Source organism: Scomber japonicus, chromosome 2 (genome assembly GCF_027409825.1).
Source record: "Scomber japonicus isolate fScoJap1 chromosome 2, fScoJap1.pri, whole genome shotgun sequence".
Classification (NCBI taxonomy): Eukaryota; Metazoa; Chordata; class Actinopteri; order Scombriformes; family Scombridae; genus Scomber; species Scomber japonicus.
This window is the reverse complement of record NC_070579.1, coordinates 18,360,091-18,376,313: the sequence shown is the minus strand read 5'-3', so window position 1 is coordinate 18,376,313 and position 16,223 is coordinate 18,360,091. Positions and strand designations below refer to the sequence as shown.

The 16,223-nt window shown below is 39.2% G+C and overlaps 1 protein-coding gene across 1 annotated transcript in view; it reads right to left on the bottom strand.

The window, feature by feature from the left end:
• Nucleotides 1-15,869, bottom strand: part of fbxo41 (F-box protein 41) — a 30,750-nt gene extending 14,881 nt beyond the window's left edge. Inside the window, exons 1-3 of the mRNA XM_053338119.1 lie at nt 15,321-15,869; nt 14,343-14,572; nt 485-692 (exon numbers count right to left, since the gene is read on the bottom strand). Coding sequence (XP_053194094.1) covers nt 485-692; nt 14,343-14,572; nt 15,321-15,869 — 987 coding nt within the window. The remainder of the gene's footprint in view (nt 1-484; nt 693-14,342; nt 14,573-15,320) is intronic.
• Between the last annotated feature and the right edge of the window lie 354 nt (nt 15,870-16,223).

Genomic DNA, 16,223 nt, shown 5'->3' with positions numbered 1-16,223 from the left:
CACACACACGATTGTCTGGTTCCTCTAACAAACCCATTCAGCCAGAAAGTCTCATCCAGTGTGTGCAGTTTCACTTCGAGGTGATTCCAGTTTATTGAATATTAACTGCTTATGTTTAAAAAAAGAATTGGGAATGTTGTAGACGTGTCTCTGGCATCATGAAGTCTATTAGAGGTTTCACCTGTGGTGCATCCCAGGGACACTACTCAATATAATCAATGCGTATGCACAATTCAGCAGGAAAAGGTTCCAGCCTTAAAGTTACTGGCTAATGATAATTATTTTCTAAAAAAATCACAATAAAATAATAAAAATAAAATAAAATAATCTGAATTTGGCCTGAATCTTATTATATGATTTGAAAAACAATATGACTTGTTGAATCATCTCAATAATCTTTGTATTATCATGCAGGTCATGGTGAGCATCAATTCAACAATTTAAAAAGTATTTGTTCTGAGCTATCATGTTATGATAACCTCACCTGGCGTCCATTGCCCTTTGAAGCCTGTAGACTGCAGCGTCCCAAGCTGCCATTCGGCGTGGTGCCACAGCTGCTGATGATCTGCAGCTGTTTTTCGGCGCGGTCAGCGCGGTCCAGCAGCTCCTCAATAAACTGCTGCAGGCGTACCTTGGCGTTGGCTTCCCGTGCTGCCGTCTCCTGCAGGAACTGGTCAATCTGGGCAACCTCCCTGAGGGCAGAGGAGAATAGAGAATATACTTTATTATGACTGAAGCGATTTGTGTTTTCTATTCTCTGTCTGTCTGATTTGTAAAACTATCTGATTAGGAATAGATCGCTTGTGGCAGAAATGCACATGTGATAACAGATGGTCCTTATGTGACTTCAGGACACTATTTTATTCTTTTCACATTTTTTTCAAAACCCCTCTAACATACATGCCAGCTGCTGTCCTGCCATTTTTGTATGGAGACTGTAAACACAGAGGGTTGGTGACGGAGATGAATACAGAATATAAACACAAAGAGAGAGAGAGTGGAGGAAGAAGAAGAAGAAGAAGAATAGAGGGTGAGAGAGCAGCTGGATATTTATATCACAGGCAGAAGGGGGCCAAGTTCCTGTCATTTTAAGGGACAGTGTGTTACCCAGATACAGAGGCAAACAAACCACAAGTTCAGAAAGTGTAAGTAGATGTCTGTAGCCTGCTCAGCATATATTATCACATTCCTTGAATAAATTCTTCCCAGCGTTGTCTGAACAATAACTGCAAGACTAGTCATGTGTGCATACATGCTCTGGAAACACTCTTAAATGCTGAGATCTGATTAGTTTCATCATATGATGCAACCCAGTAAATGTGTGCTTGGCTTGTGATTACTGATTTTTCTGTCTATCAATTCATTTTACTTTGAAATGCCAAAAATAACACTCATTTCAAACTTAAGAACTATTTCAATAGTCCACAGTGACATATTCTGTTTTCTGTCTATCAGCTTGTGGATTACTGTAAGTGTTGCAGCTCTGACACAGTTCCCAAATGTGCAGTAACGATGAGTGATCTCTGCATCAATGGCCTTGACAAAGTACATGTTCAGATCGGCCAACAGTAACCGGTGATACCACCCACCAAAAGGATAAATGTATCACACACCTCAGTGACAGCTGCCACAATGACAAAAACATGTTCAATCAGCGGCAGAGAAACTTCACCTAACTGACATCCATCCTGCAAACATACTGTTCATCTTTTAAGTTGTGGGTCATTTTACCAAGGCTGTACTTATTAATTATGATTCTATTTGTCAAGTGGTCTGTTTACTTTTGTCTAACCAATGTCAGATTTCATTCAGATTGCTTGTTTCATCAACAGTCATGAACCCAAGGTACACTCAATTTTACAATGTCATGAAACTGAAAAGAGCAGCAAATTGTCACACTAGATCTGGAACCAGCAAATGTGTCTTGCTTAATAAATGATTAAGAATTGATGATCAATATCCAGCTCACATCCTGTCAAGCAATGAGCATACATACTACATCATGTTGGGATAACTAGCATGCTAAAATTACACAACTTTTGACACATTTTACTGTGTCTTCATAACTGCCCATCAATATACCAAACAATTAGTCAGCTATTCATTTCCCAAATCCCTCCTCAGCAAAGTGTCTCTCTTTCTTTTCATTCCTGTCAATGTGGATCTGCCTCCATATGGGACTTCTGCAATTCCCAAGCTGCCTTCTTTCTTTATGAATCTCTGTTTGTGTTCCTATAAACAGCCCAAGCCCAAGCCTCCACTGTCTAAACAATGCAGTCAGGAGAGCTTAACAGAGCAACTCATCCATCTGACCTTGACAAAGCCAAAAGGAACCATTAAAAGGTTCAGACCATCACTGCAGAAAATGAACGGGGGACATAAACTCTGTGCCCCTTTGGATTAGTTAGTTCTTCTTTTCCATTCCTTGCATAAAAGCATCCACCTAATTGGTGGATGCTTTTATGCAACAACTACTGTAAAACATTGACTGAATGTTCACAGGACCAACAGTCACAGTGATATTTCTTGAAATGGGGGCATTCTGGGATAAATATAGTTTGGTGTTTGGCACAGATAACTTTTCTTATCTTCAGGCATAGATGAGAAAAATATGACTCTAAAATTAGTCTAGGTGTTTGACTGCAGGGGAGAAATGAAAGCAGATGTGCAATCAAAACTGCAGCTACATTATACTGAAATTAAGTTGCAATAACATCTCTACATGTACAACGTGATCTGTTTGTCTCTCTGTAATTGTTCATAATGAGAGAAAAATTATCTTTATCTACATCAAGCTCTTTGAGACTCATACAGTTGGGTGTAAAGTGTCTGAATGAGGCCTATTACAGTGCACTGTCTCCACTGCTTGAGATAATGCTCCTCATTGGGGAAATTTACAGAGGAAACCTGAAAGGAGTGTGAGATATAAACTGTCTCAGCTCCAGGCTGTTCTCAATCCATCTCATCCTCACCAAACTGTCAAATCACTCTACTTCGGAAAAAGGAAAAGGCAAACGTACCACTCAGCCAACAAATCTGATAGATTTTATCAGCAGGGACAAACTGAAGATGGAAACAGGACAAGGCAGGCTCTGGTTACAAATAAATTAAGAGACATAATTCAAAAAGGTACTTAAGCTGGAACAAACCTCTAGAAGATAGCACTTACCCAGACGTTGGCTACCTTAAATAGACCTTTGATAGATTTATTGGGCACTAAGGAGCAGTGGAACTAGCTGTGAACACAATGTTGACATATTATCTATCACCTTGGTGGACTTGTTAGTATTAATTGGCTATTTTCCCATCCAGCAGACACAGAGCAATATTAGCATTAATTTGGAGTCGAGGTTCTGGCCTTCTATATTGTTAATATCTCGCTATTGAGCTGTTAAAAGCAACACTATGTTCACCATGAAGAACAATGAGAGACAATAAAACAACGGTAAATTAAAGATGCATATAAAGTCAAGAGGTTATGATATGTAGCACAACAGGCTGGTAAAGCTGTAAACCACTGCGTTTCATGCACAGTGGTGTTCATCTTACAAAGAACTACTCTCCCAAAACTGAAAATATGATTGCTGTAATTACTCTTTGGAGTCCACTCTTTGTGGTGAAGAAGCAAGTCACCCAGTGCAGCCGTGACAGAGAGGAATAAAATACATCAGAGTTTGGATACACACAAAATAAATGTAAGTAGGATCAGCTCATGTTGGTTTGGCTCTGCTCATGAGATGTGTTGACAATAAGAAAAAAAATAGAAACTCGGGAGCCAAATCCTTTAAAGATGCTGTAGAGCTGTAGAGCTACAGGAGCTCAGCGCTATAGGCAATGCTTTTCACACATAGTCATGTGATCCACTATTTATATATGAATATTGATCAGTGCAGCTTTAAGCCTTCATCATTATTCCTGCTGCACTTCTAACTTCATTTGTCTTGTATCTATTTCTAGCATTACCTTTTCAAATGTGTCAAAAAATGGTTCATATCCTATTTCAATTTGTGTCAATGTTTTATGCTGCATTTCCTTTTTCTTTATTTTATGGAAAACATTTTAAATTGCGCCTAAAGGAAGAGACGGATTGAAAAATGGCAGGACCAGGCACTGTCTCTTTTATTACATAAATATATGATTAGCTATTGTAATATTCAGCTTTATACATTGAATTTGCTCACAGCCAAATATCAAAAATGACACATGATTACAGAAATTCAAAATATGAACTTCTCTCAGTGGAACCAAGCGATGATTTTGCAGCACTCCTCTGTTGAACTTCTGTTGTGTTGCATGAACTTGCTCATCAAGAAACACATTGAACATGAAGGGAGACAGCTGCCAGGTGCAGTAGTACTCATGTCAAAATAACAAGCATTAGTAAAACTCCCTCATTGATTCATTTTATACAATTCATCTCATTACTGTGCACAATTAATGAGTCTGAGAATCATTTATTTTGATTTAATGATTAATTTAATGATTTAATATGATGTATGAATAAGTAGCCTGAAGTGGAAATTTTGCTCTCATTATTCAAGTTAATAAACAGAACAACCATGACTCAGCATCTAATAGAGTAACATATGTCACAATTGCTATAAATAGTGTTTTTGAGCTATATGTTTGTATGAAGTCAAAATAAGGTCATACTGTATCTTTTTTGGCATCTGAATTTTTGTCTAAATGAATTATTAAACTGCATCAGGTTCTTGTTAATGGAGACTGAATCCCATGAGGAGAAACATGTTAGGAGCAACTGAGGAAAGCGTTTCCCTCTTTCTCTGTGTGAGGAAGTAATGCATTGATGCACCACACTGCCCGGCTGTCTAACCACTCAACTGAAGGCACCTCGGCATGAAATCCTTATAGAGAGGGAAGGGAATCAGGAGCAAGATCAAAAATATGAGATAGATGTTAGAGGGTGGGCAGCAGGAGGGAGAGGCGGGAGAAAAATTCTTCACCCGGTCCCAAGAGAAATGTAAGGATAAAGGGGAAGACCAGAAAGAAAGAGAAGAGAGAGGAGAGGAGAAGCAGGAGTGAAGCTGATGGGAGGGAATGGGCATAAAGACTGTGAGGGGGAGGGTTGGGGGGGGGGGTTGTACTGCAGCGGCTAAAGCAACAGACAGCAAACAGAAATCTGCAGTCATGTGGAAGCAGAAAGCACACAGGAGGTTTAACAGAAAGGAGGAATGGGATGTGGCTGCTTCCTGTTGTCAATCCTAATTTCAACACACACATACATACACACCTCTCTCCCTCTCTCTTTCTCTCTCTCTCTCTCTCTCTCTAAGCGTGACTCGCTCCAACACCTCAGAAATACAGCCTCAAGGTGACAAACATGCCCAAGTGTTTACCCGGACACTGGGGGAGTTGGAAAGGCAGACCGCCATCATTTCTGGGTGATGCACATGCAGGTTGTTAGTCTGAGACGTGATTCAGAGAAAATGACTCGGCGGCGGCTCCATCGCTTTACACCAGCATCCTCATAACACTGATGTACGTTTGTGAAAAAGAGGGAACCGCATGTTTGTGACCCTGTTGACACTGTTTGCTGACACAGTTTCATCATCGTATCCTTTTTGTTTCTGCTATCTGAGATACACTGAACATCCAGACATACCTTATTACGTACACTCAGTTTGTTTAATGGTATTTTCCACAATTTCAAATGAAAAAAAGAAGGATCTTCAAACAGCATTAAAGGGTGGATTAGGCTTCAGCAGATGCAACAATTAACCAATAATTTCTTGATTACAAGTAAGAAAGCATCGTGCTCTCTTACACAGATAAATCATATATTCTATTTACAATACGAAATTGCATCATCGATCTAGAAACAGTGTCCCAACATTCACAACTCCGATCACCAAATCTGGCCAAATCAGTGCTCAGATGCTTTTCTTTAAAAAAACACATCAATATCATTGCAATTCTGTCATTTTATCTTTCAAACCTATTATTGCATAATACCTCCTCCAGGACACAGTGAGACAGTTTCCTTTATCCACAGTCTGCTGTCTTTAGTCCACCATCGTCTAGACTCCAGGGTGACCTACAGTATCTTACCTTACACTTAATGAAGACGCTTTTTACATTGATGGAATATAATCACCAAGGTCTTTCTCGCTAAGCTAAAGAAATACTATTATACACTTAACTGATCTCTCCTTATTGAACTAAATATTTTATACAAAAGCAGTGTGCCACATTCATTCTAATGTAAACACTAGCAGGCAACAGTTGAGATACAATCAATACCACTGATTAAAAAGCACAAGTTCACAGAGCTACATTTCAGTTTTATCATTTAACTGGTTGTGCTCTCTCGTCTCGCTGCTTTCTCCCATGAGACTGGTATAAGGGGCATATTGTGCCCGATATGCACTGAAAATGTGATGGCTTTTGAAAATAAAAAAAATGCTTTATTCTCTCAATCCACTCTTGGTAAATTCAGGTCTTGGGAGCCTTCAAACTGCTGTGGTCACTTTTTTTTTTTTTTTTTTTTACAGCAAAATGAGCAGTAAATGTGTCATGCTGCTACCGCATGTTTACAGAGATAGAATGAACAGCTAAGCTAAGCATGTTTCATTTCCATATCACTTAACAGCCATAGCAAATGGTATAGCAAAGACTTCCAGCTGTAATAGCCATGATTAATAAGGCATGATCTTCTGAAGGATTCTGTTTAAATGGTAATTACACTGGTCAGCCTTCCTTTCAGAGTTGTCATCATCTCTAGCCATTAATTCAAAATTATGCCTCATTAATATTAAAAAGTAGAGAAGATTGAGTCAAAAGGCTTGTATATGACGATGAGGAAGCTGTTGTATGAATGCAAGCTTTCCCCACGTTAACAAAGGACAGCTGTGCCTGTGAGCTGTCCTTTTTTCGACACCTGGATCAAATTGTATTTTGTTGTTGTTTTTTTTGGTGAGACAGACTCAGTAGGTCACATTGTGACATCATGTCTTCATGTTACACATTTGTATGCCTTACACAAACATAAAAAGGCAGCAGGGGAAGAGTGCAGAGCTTATGGCAACATGAGGAGATGTGACGCAGACAAGGATGAAAGGGTGAGAGAAAAAGGGGATGATGAAAGAGAAACAGGCTGTAATGGACAATTTTTCAAAGCCTCTCAGGAAAATAAAGTGTGTGACTCGTTTCCCACGACATGACTAATCCAGGTCTTAGTGCCCATCGATCAGAAGAAAGCAAATATTTTATTGTGGTTCGACAAGTCCTAGATTGATTCATTATTGGAGAAAAAGACACCAACATTTATCTGTCAAGATTTAAAAAACAGTATGAATTTCTGATTAAATGTTTTTGCAATGATGATTGAAATGTTTCTGGATGCTTTTGGATACATTATTTTCTGAAAAACAGTAGTGCACATGGGGGAAAAAATGCAGCAAGTATGGAAATGTGCATAAAGAGTAGGGCTGCAGCCATTTATTTATTTCATATTATCACTAATCTGCCAGTTGATCTGCTGTTTTCTTAATTAATCAATTCATCGTATAGTCCTTAACACTATATGAAAACAGTAAAAAATTGCCATAAGTTCAAAGAGCCCAAAATGAAATCTGACAGCTTTTTAATGTAGGCTTGAAAAAATGATATAAGTGTGTCATCAATTATTAAAACTGCTGCTGATACATATTTCAGCTCTAGTGTAGGCTACTGTAAGTCAAATGTGCATTATTTTTACCTACAGATAAACACACCAGCAATACTCATTCATCTCTATGACAGCTTGACAGCTTGAGAATAACAAAAAAAGAAAAACATGACAGCATTGTTTCTGTGACAGGTTTCCACTGAAGAACCACACACACACACACACACACACACAGACACACAGATGCTTATCCCCAGAAGATCCTTCACACATCTTAAACTTGTATAACCATCTACCAACAACGTAAAATATGCATTGAATTATACCACTCTAGAACAGACACATATGCACTGACAGACTGGTGACACCATGATTCCTATTTCTCTCTGCCTTCGTGTTCAAAGGGTTTCATCGCCCAAGGTCTAACATGTCAGTTTCTTCCAACTAATGATAGATCGACACCTCCGCTGATAAATGCTGCTCTGACTGACGGCTAACACTCATTGGATCATCCACACATTACAATGTGGGCTGCCTATTAATGTGCAGAACCATTACCCATCATTAACCACTTCAAACCTCTGCTGGAAACCTTGAATGCTGCACATACACACTTTATATTGGTCTTTGATTTACATAGAGCATAATTATCTCTTAGCTGGTCATATTACAGCTCTACATTGTACATTATAGCCTTAATTTATCTATCAAACTGCAGACATCAGGCTGGGTAAGTACCTACTCTAACCATAGACAGTATATTTCAGGTTAGGTAATAATTGTGCATAACTTAAATATCCTGTTAATAAATATATTTCTGTTATAACAAGGGTGTTCAGGGTGTTTTTCATATTGTAGGAGAGTATAATATCAGCATTGTAATGTTTCATGTCCAAACAATTCCTATAGTTTGGACAAATATAATATCACTGTGTTCCCAGACGGTCCAAATTCTTAGATATATTGCAGATTCCCTTTTCCTTTTTTTTCACGTTTCTTTTGATTAGAAAGTCTTCAGAAGCTGTGCCATGCTATTACCGCCTGCTCCTCTCTCTCAGACACTGCCATTAATGAGGCAAGTTCCCTCTCTGCCCTGACAGCTTCACTTTGCATTAGAGATTGCAGTTCAGTGAAAAATGAGCCTGCTTTTTTTAAGGGAACAACAGTGATAGAAAATAGGAAGACTGCTCCTCCGTGTTCTGTAGAGCCTTTAGAGCCTGCAGCTTTCTTATGCTGCACAAGGCACTCTTACTTTATCATAGTTGATTGTTGGAATAAATCAAGCCTCAGGGTTGAGGCCCAATGCAGTGACTGCCTCTCTCTCTCTCTCTGTGTGTGTGTGTGTGTGTGTGTGTGTGCGCGTACACTGAATACGATATGTAAACATGACAAGAGGTTTCTATGTACTGCTCTTCTCCCTTTTCTATACAGAGGGTGGATATCATGAACAGTTGTACAATGTCATGTGAAAAACTGCAATACTGCATCAGTGCAACAGTTCAGGCTTTTTTCTGTTTGTATAGAAATCAATACCACAATGTCAAAACATAGAACTACAAAAGTCACCATAATAATTACTTTTCTGAATGAATCTCAGCAGATATGTAACACTATAAAAGTTAATAAAAGGATTTGTTATAAGGCAACAACATGTGGGAATGTGATGAACCTGAAGAGTTTGGTTTAGAACGTGCTCTATGTGTAAAGTGCCTTGAGATGACTTTGTTGTGATTTGGCGCTATACAAATAAAGATTGATTGATTAATTAATTAATTATTACTTTCAGCTAATAGCACACACACACACACACACACACACACACACACACACACACACACACACACACACACAAAAGCAGTGAACTGTCATATTTGAGAATCTGAATGAATCAAATGTTTGGTATTTTTGCTCTAATTGTATCCTCCACCTCCTGTACACTCATACCATAAAAACATTTCTCACGAGAAGAAGAACAATGAAGGATTAACAGAACAGCGGATGATGATCCTTCTGCCGCTAGAGCATATCATGTCCTCCAGAAAGAGCAGTGAGGGTACTGCCATCATTTCCAGGGTCATATACTATATGAACAAATCACAAACTAAACTGCAGTTAATTAGAAATGTCTCTTCAAAAGTTATCTACTGGAACAACAACACAACTTTTGGCATATTAGCATTTGTAATAATTTCACAGCAAATAAATCTTTTATCATTAAGTAATAATTAATGGCTGGAAAGATGGCGACAACATTCAACATATTTCTGTAAAAGACACTAAAAGAGGCTGTTTTTCTGATGTTGGTGAATCTGTTACGCTGAAATGACGCAGATAACTGCCCCACCATTTTTAATTGGGCTCCAGTTTCTGCTCTCATTTATTCCAGCCACTATTAAAAGCATTTAAAAGCCAGTTTATTTTTGTGTGTTTTGTTTGTCTGTGAATGAATTTTACTGCAAACTAAACAGCATCCTAAGATAATAAGGAAGGCTGAACAATTGAACCTGAGGCCTCTTGTATTATTTAGAATTATTTAGACTGTTTCTGACAGCAGAATAAATTATCAGCTTGGTGTCATATTTTCATGCATAGCACTGCTAGCAGCAAAAGCCAGTTCGTAGGAGTTTCCTGTGGTTGCATAGCAACTAACCATTAGGTGACTTGCATTTTTAGCACTTGACACCTCAGATGTTCAACATGAGGAATATCTCTTTGAAATGAGTTTTACAGATAAAAAAATAAAGTCTAAGTTACTGATGAAAATCAAAGGTTTAAAAAAGTCAGCTGAGTGTATGTGAGTGTTAGGCAGCCATTTTTGAACCAATAAGCTGCTCTGTGTCTGTTGACTACTGCTTAGTCATCAACCCTGCTGAACATTCACCGACTGTGATGCTCTTTTTCCACCTCTGAGCTACTCTGTATTTTAGAGTCTGAATGAGCTTGCTGTTTGACTGCCAGTTTCTCTCCAGAGAGTGAGAGAGACATCGAAAGTGTGTGTGTGTGTGTATGAGAGAGTGAGTGAGTGAGTGAGTGAGTGAGTGAGTGGGAGAGAGAGAGAGAGAGAGAGAGAGAGAGAGAGAGAGAGAGAGAGAGAGAGAGAGAGAGAGAGAGAGAGAGAGAGAGAAAAAGAGAGAGAGAGAGAGGAGAGAGAGAGAGAGAGAGAGAGAGAGAGAGAGATATTGGGTTGCTGGTATAGCTGGGAGGCAGACATACAGCAGAAACTGGGATTTTAAGACTGTGACCTTCCTGGTTTCGATGCTGCCAGATTTGGGATACATGACCTTTGCAATAGAAGGACAGAAGAAAAGAATACACACCTTCAGCTTATTCAACTCAAAGAAACACTTACTTAGAAGTTTTTAAACAGATATAAGAAGATTGGTGACCTGCAAAGACCCAGAACACCTACTATGTATTGTATGTATTCATATCTAATGTAATTTAATTAGTCAATTAATAAATAAATGAATTGAAAATACTTTACAAGAATTCTTGTCTGATAAAAGCTGTTCTGTTATGTCTTATATCACTGTGAATCTAATATATTTTAGAGTGCTGGTCAGACAAAACAAGGACACTATGACGGACACATTAATGAAAACATTAACACACATTAATGAAACATCCAGGACTGTTAACAAGAGCACTGAAAACAGGACAGAGACACCATAAGCTATCTCCAAACAGCAGACCAGAACCTGTCACCGGAAGAGGTCAAAGTCATCAACCAGGAGTCAGTGGATGGCCAGAGAAAAACATCTCACACCTGAGAGACAGGAGTTACAATCCACGTGTCCAACAACCACTTGTTATCACATAACCAAAAAGCATATGATAAGGATAGGTTCACAGTTTTTAAATTGTCTCATAACAAAAATTAGGAGCTTATATGAACATTGAAACAGGATTCGCTTGCTAAAAGACATCCTTCTTCTAATACAGGCCATTAAAAGATCCCCTCTTTTGTGCTAAAAAGATTTTGATGTTACTACTTTGGATGACAGAAACTTCATATTAACTTCATATAATCCATTAAATACAGTGTGCACAAACATTTTTGCGCATTGAGAAGGGATTCCTAATGACTACAGCAAGAAAAACCTGATGCAATGTTCATTTGAGCATCTGACTCTTGTTTAAGAACGACTTGAAAAACTGAATCTGCCTGCATGACAACTGAGAGACTCTATCCCCCAATGAAGGCAACAAGATGTATGAAAAACCATTTAAACATTTTTTATTTTTTTTATTTTGGCCAAATATTTGCATTTAGGGTCTGGGAAATTAGTATGGCCATTTCTACTATCCTCTGACATTTTATAAATGAAACTATTCATTGAAAAAAATAATCAATAGATTAATGGATAAGGAAAATGATTGTTAGTGGCAGCCATGCATGACACACAAAATAATGTCTTTCTATTGATGCCCAAAAGCCAAGACTTGGATATGTACATTACCTTTGTGCCTTCTTTAATGCCTTTACAAAGAAGCCATGAATGGCATATGTAGTGCAGTGATGTGTGTAGTTGTGTGTTTGTGATGATTAAAGGCCTTGGAAAGTGCCTGTCTGTCTCTGACATATTGTTGGCATTCAGGCCTGATAAGGAGAACGAAGAGAACTGATAAAAACCAAGACAAAGATAGAAAGCTGAGGCAAGCTGTCCTGACAGATAAAGACACAGCACAGATATCTAATGACTTTAACATGAGCCTTGAACAGCATTTGTCAACATGTGTTGACCACTTTAAGAAAAAAAAAGTATCAGCAAATAGCTTGTATTGGTGGTTGCAGCAGGTTTGATAGTAGACAATTTTAATTTATGTGAAGTGCAGAGAAAACACATTTTTCTAACATCTTCTCCTATTACTAAAATACCAAAATATATAAAGTATTTTCTTATAATAATAAACACATAATATCGAAAAATTGGATTATTCTGTTTCCAGAGCCTTCTTGCCCATTGTGGCTGTGCCTCATAATTCTCACAAACACTTGTTATTAATAATAAATTAGATGCTGAAGAACTCTTTGACTTTATAAAAACATTTTTATGGAAATTCAATGCAATGCATTTTTAAAAAACCTTATTACTGAGAACATGTTGTAGAATATAGGTAGAGTTTTAGCATCATTTTAATTTATTGCCTTTCATTTTGACAAAGACTTATTGTCAATAAAAACACTGGATTTTATGCACTGCCTCTCGCCTGTCAGTAAAAATAGCATCACAGTTTGGACAACACAATAAATCATGCTGGGATTCATTTCAATAAAAGGTCTCAAAATCAGGAAATATAAAGCCTGGTCTTACTCTCTGTGCCATGCTGTGGAAGAGCTCCAAATCATGCTCATCAGATTAAAAGCTAGCAATGACTTACATCACCACACTGTGAATTATGTCCAAATACTCCGACATTAAACTAGTTCATGAAGCATGGTAGCAACTTTATTGAGGGACCAGCCTGAGAAAGAGAGAGGCATGGTGCTGTGAGAGCACCTAGACATCTCTGTTGCCTACCCAGCTGCTTCTGTCCGACCCTGCATTCAGCTTCAGCAGCTAACCCACCCTGCAGGGCACCGGTGTATAAGAGACAGCAGTGGCACAGATGTACAGCACATCTGGTTGTTGGATACAACCGAGCATTATATCATCAGCAGAGAGGTAGAGGTGAAGGAGAGGATGGGGGTGTGACAGAGTGATTGTGTGCATGATAATGTCCTTTTAAAAAAAAAGGAAGTGTGAGGTACACAGTTGAATATCTATAACTGTATCCATAAAGCTGGAGATGTTTGTATTTTTCTTATTGCATACTACATCTGTCTAAAAGAACTTCAGTAAAAAGTCAGGTGGTTGTGATATGTAGCACAACAAGTTAGCGAAGCTCTGTAAATAGAACCACATACCTGCATACGTGAAGTGGCGGCTGCCTTACACAGAACTACTCTCTGGGCCCTGAACATGTGAACGCTGTTATTACCCTTTGAAGCCGTTTCTAAAGAAACTAACTAATCTTCTCAGGCAAAGAAACATGTTATCCAGAGCAGTGAAGCAGTGTGAGTCATTGACTCGTTTTTTTGACAACAATGGAGGATATATAAAATACATCCGGCTTTGGATACACACTTTTAAAAGGAGGATCAATTAATTGTGCATTTGGCTCTACAATACAAAACACATAGATCATCGTCAGCCTTATTGTCAGAGAGCTCTCTGGATTGATGGATTTTCATATTTTCCTCCCTTCCCTGCCACAACATGTCATCCTACCACAGGCCAGTAAACTGCTACCTCTGGATCAGTAAGACACATAGACGGACCGACCAACCAACAACTAAAACTGCCATCATTAAACCCAACCACAACCTTTGCAACTTTTTTTTTGTTGGACACGATTATGAAAAACATTTCTGTAAATCTAAATGTATGAAAAATAATTCTGCAGATCATGTCTTATGCAGAAAATCTAATTTATCATACAGTTAAATTATTTAAATATTTTGTGCATAGGTCATGGTGTGCAGACTTTTTGGTTTGTCGATGCTAGATCATGTACCTGACAAATGTAAACTGTAAGTGTAATTGCATGCAAGATATTTTTCATTTTTCTGAACACGCAATTAAAATCAAGAAAGCACATCACAGCAGGTCAGCAACAGCTCAACTCCCACAATAAATCTGCCAAACGGGTAGAGAACAGTTGAATCACTTACTGTTGTTTGTGGTTGAGCTCCGCCTCCTTGTTCACCAGGTCCTGTTTGAGGTTAGCTAGCATTTCAACAGAGACGTCCACCTGCCGTGAGAGCTCAGAGGCCTTGTCCTCCAGGTCTTGTTTCTCCTGGCTCAGCTGCTCACTCTCCTGCTTGGCCCGCTCCAGCTCGGAGCTCTTCCTCTCCAACTCTGCCTGAAGGCGGCCTACACGTGCCGCTATTTTCTGCTCCACCTTAAAAACAAGAGGCCCTTGAGCCACTTAATCACTGTGTTATATGAAACGGTACTAGTTATGCTGATGAAGTCATTTACTAATACAGAGTAATTAACACTTTAATGAGCAAATAATTCAGTCAGCAAACACTCTGACATATCCATGTTTTGCATTTTTTTTAATTTTTCTGCATCACAAGTTTTTAAGGAAATTACTTTTTCGTTAGTTCTAGGATCATTTTTGACCCGACATGTCATACTTGAGATATTTGTAGACTGTGTTCACTGTAATGTCTACCCACAGAAAAACACATACAGAGCAGAACCCAATGACCCGATGATCACATCTGTATCTCTTTGAGAACTGCTTGTAGGGCAGCTAACTAACAATTACTTTCATTGTGAATTACTCTGTTAATTATTTTCTCTTTTAGTCATTCTAATTTATAATATTCTGGTCTATAAAATGGTTTCCCAAAGCTCAAGATGCAACCTAAAATATCATGTTTTGCTTTGACCAACTCTCCACAACCTACAAGTATTCAGTATACTGACGACTGAACAAACCAGAAAACATTCACATTGAATATGCTGGAGCAAGAGAATTTGGACATTTTTGGACAGTGACTCAAAACTATTAATCAATTATGAAAACTGTTGGCGATTAATTGTCTGGCAGTCAACTAATCAATTAATCAACTAATCATTACAGTTCTAATTACTTATATGTGTCACCACACTTGTCCAATAAAGTGGATCCTATTTACCTCTTCAGACAGCTTCTCCAGCCTCTCATCCAGCTCCAGCCGTTCAAACGCCCGTGCCTTCAGCCTGGCCAGGCCTTCCTCATAGGCAGCCTCAACTGCACTAGCTGCTACATTAGCTGCCACTGCTACAGCTGTGCTAGGGTTTCCATGGGGACCAGGGTCTGCGGATGTCATGGCTTTCTTCATAAAAATCTCCCCCAGGGGAAACTCCACATTGGGAATATATCGGGCTGCAGTGTTGGTGTTAGCCGGGGTCAAACTCAAGTCGTCGGCACAAGGAAGCTCACGGCAAGGGAAGCGTCGTTCCTTTAAAGCTGAAGGCCGCAGAGGCTCAAAGGGGTCGTTGTTGTTGGCAGGTGCGAGGAGAGCTCCTTCAGCCACTAGGGGCAGCAGAGCAGCGGCGTCGCATACACTGTTGGATTTGGAGAGAACGTAGAGGGTCTCGTACGTGTGGTTGTACTCCAGGTGGGCGCGCAAGGACGACAGGCTTCGGAAGCGCTTGTGCTCCCCGCAGCGAGGACACCGGTATGGCAGGTCCAGAGAGGCCATTCCGTGCAATAACTGCCGGAGGGGAGGGGGCGCTCACGCAACACAACGGTAGCGCCAGTATGAGGGCATAAAGGTCAAGCACCTTACAGATCCTCTCATGGTGAAAACAGGGCAATAGGGCAACTCGGGGTGGTCAGCTGGTGGAAGAGAAATCTCATGTGCAATGGCGGAGCCCAGCTCAGTCACATGACCACACATAGTGGCAACATTCAGATGCTCTTCACTTCATCTTTGGTGGGTCCCCTGCCAGAGGTCCTAAAACAGAGGAGAGGAGGAGAGGATACAATTTTGAGGTTAAGTGCTTCAAACTGTGAATACATGTGTAATTTTGGTTTAAAATGAGATGAGAATCAA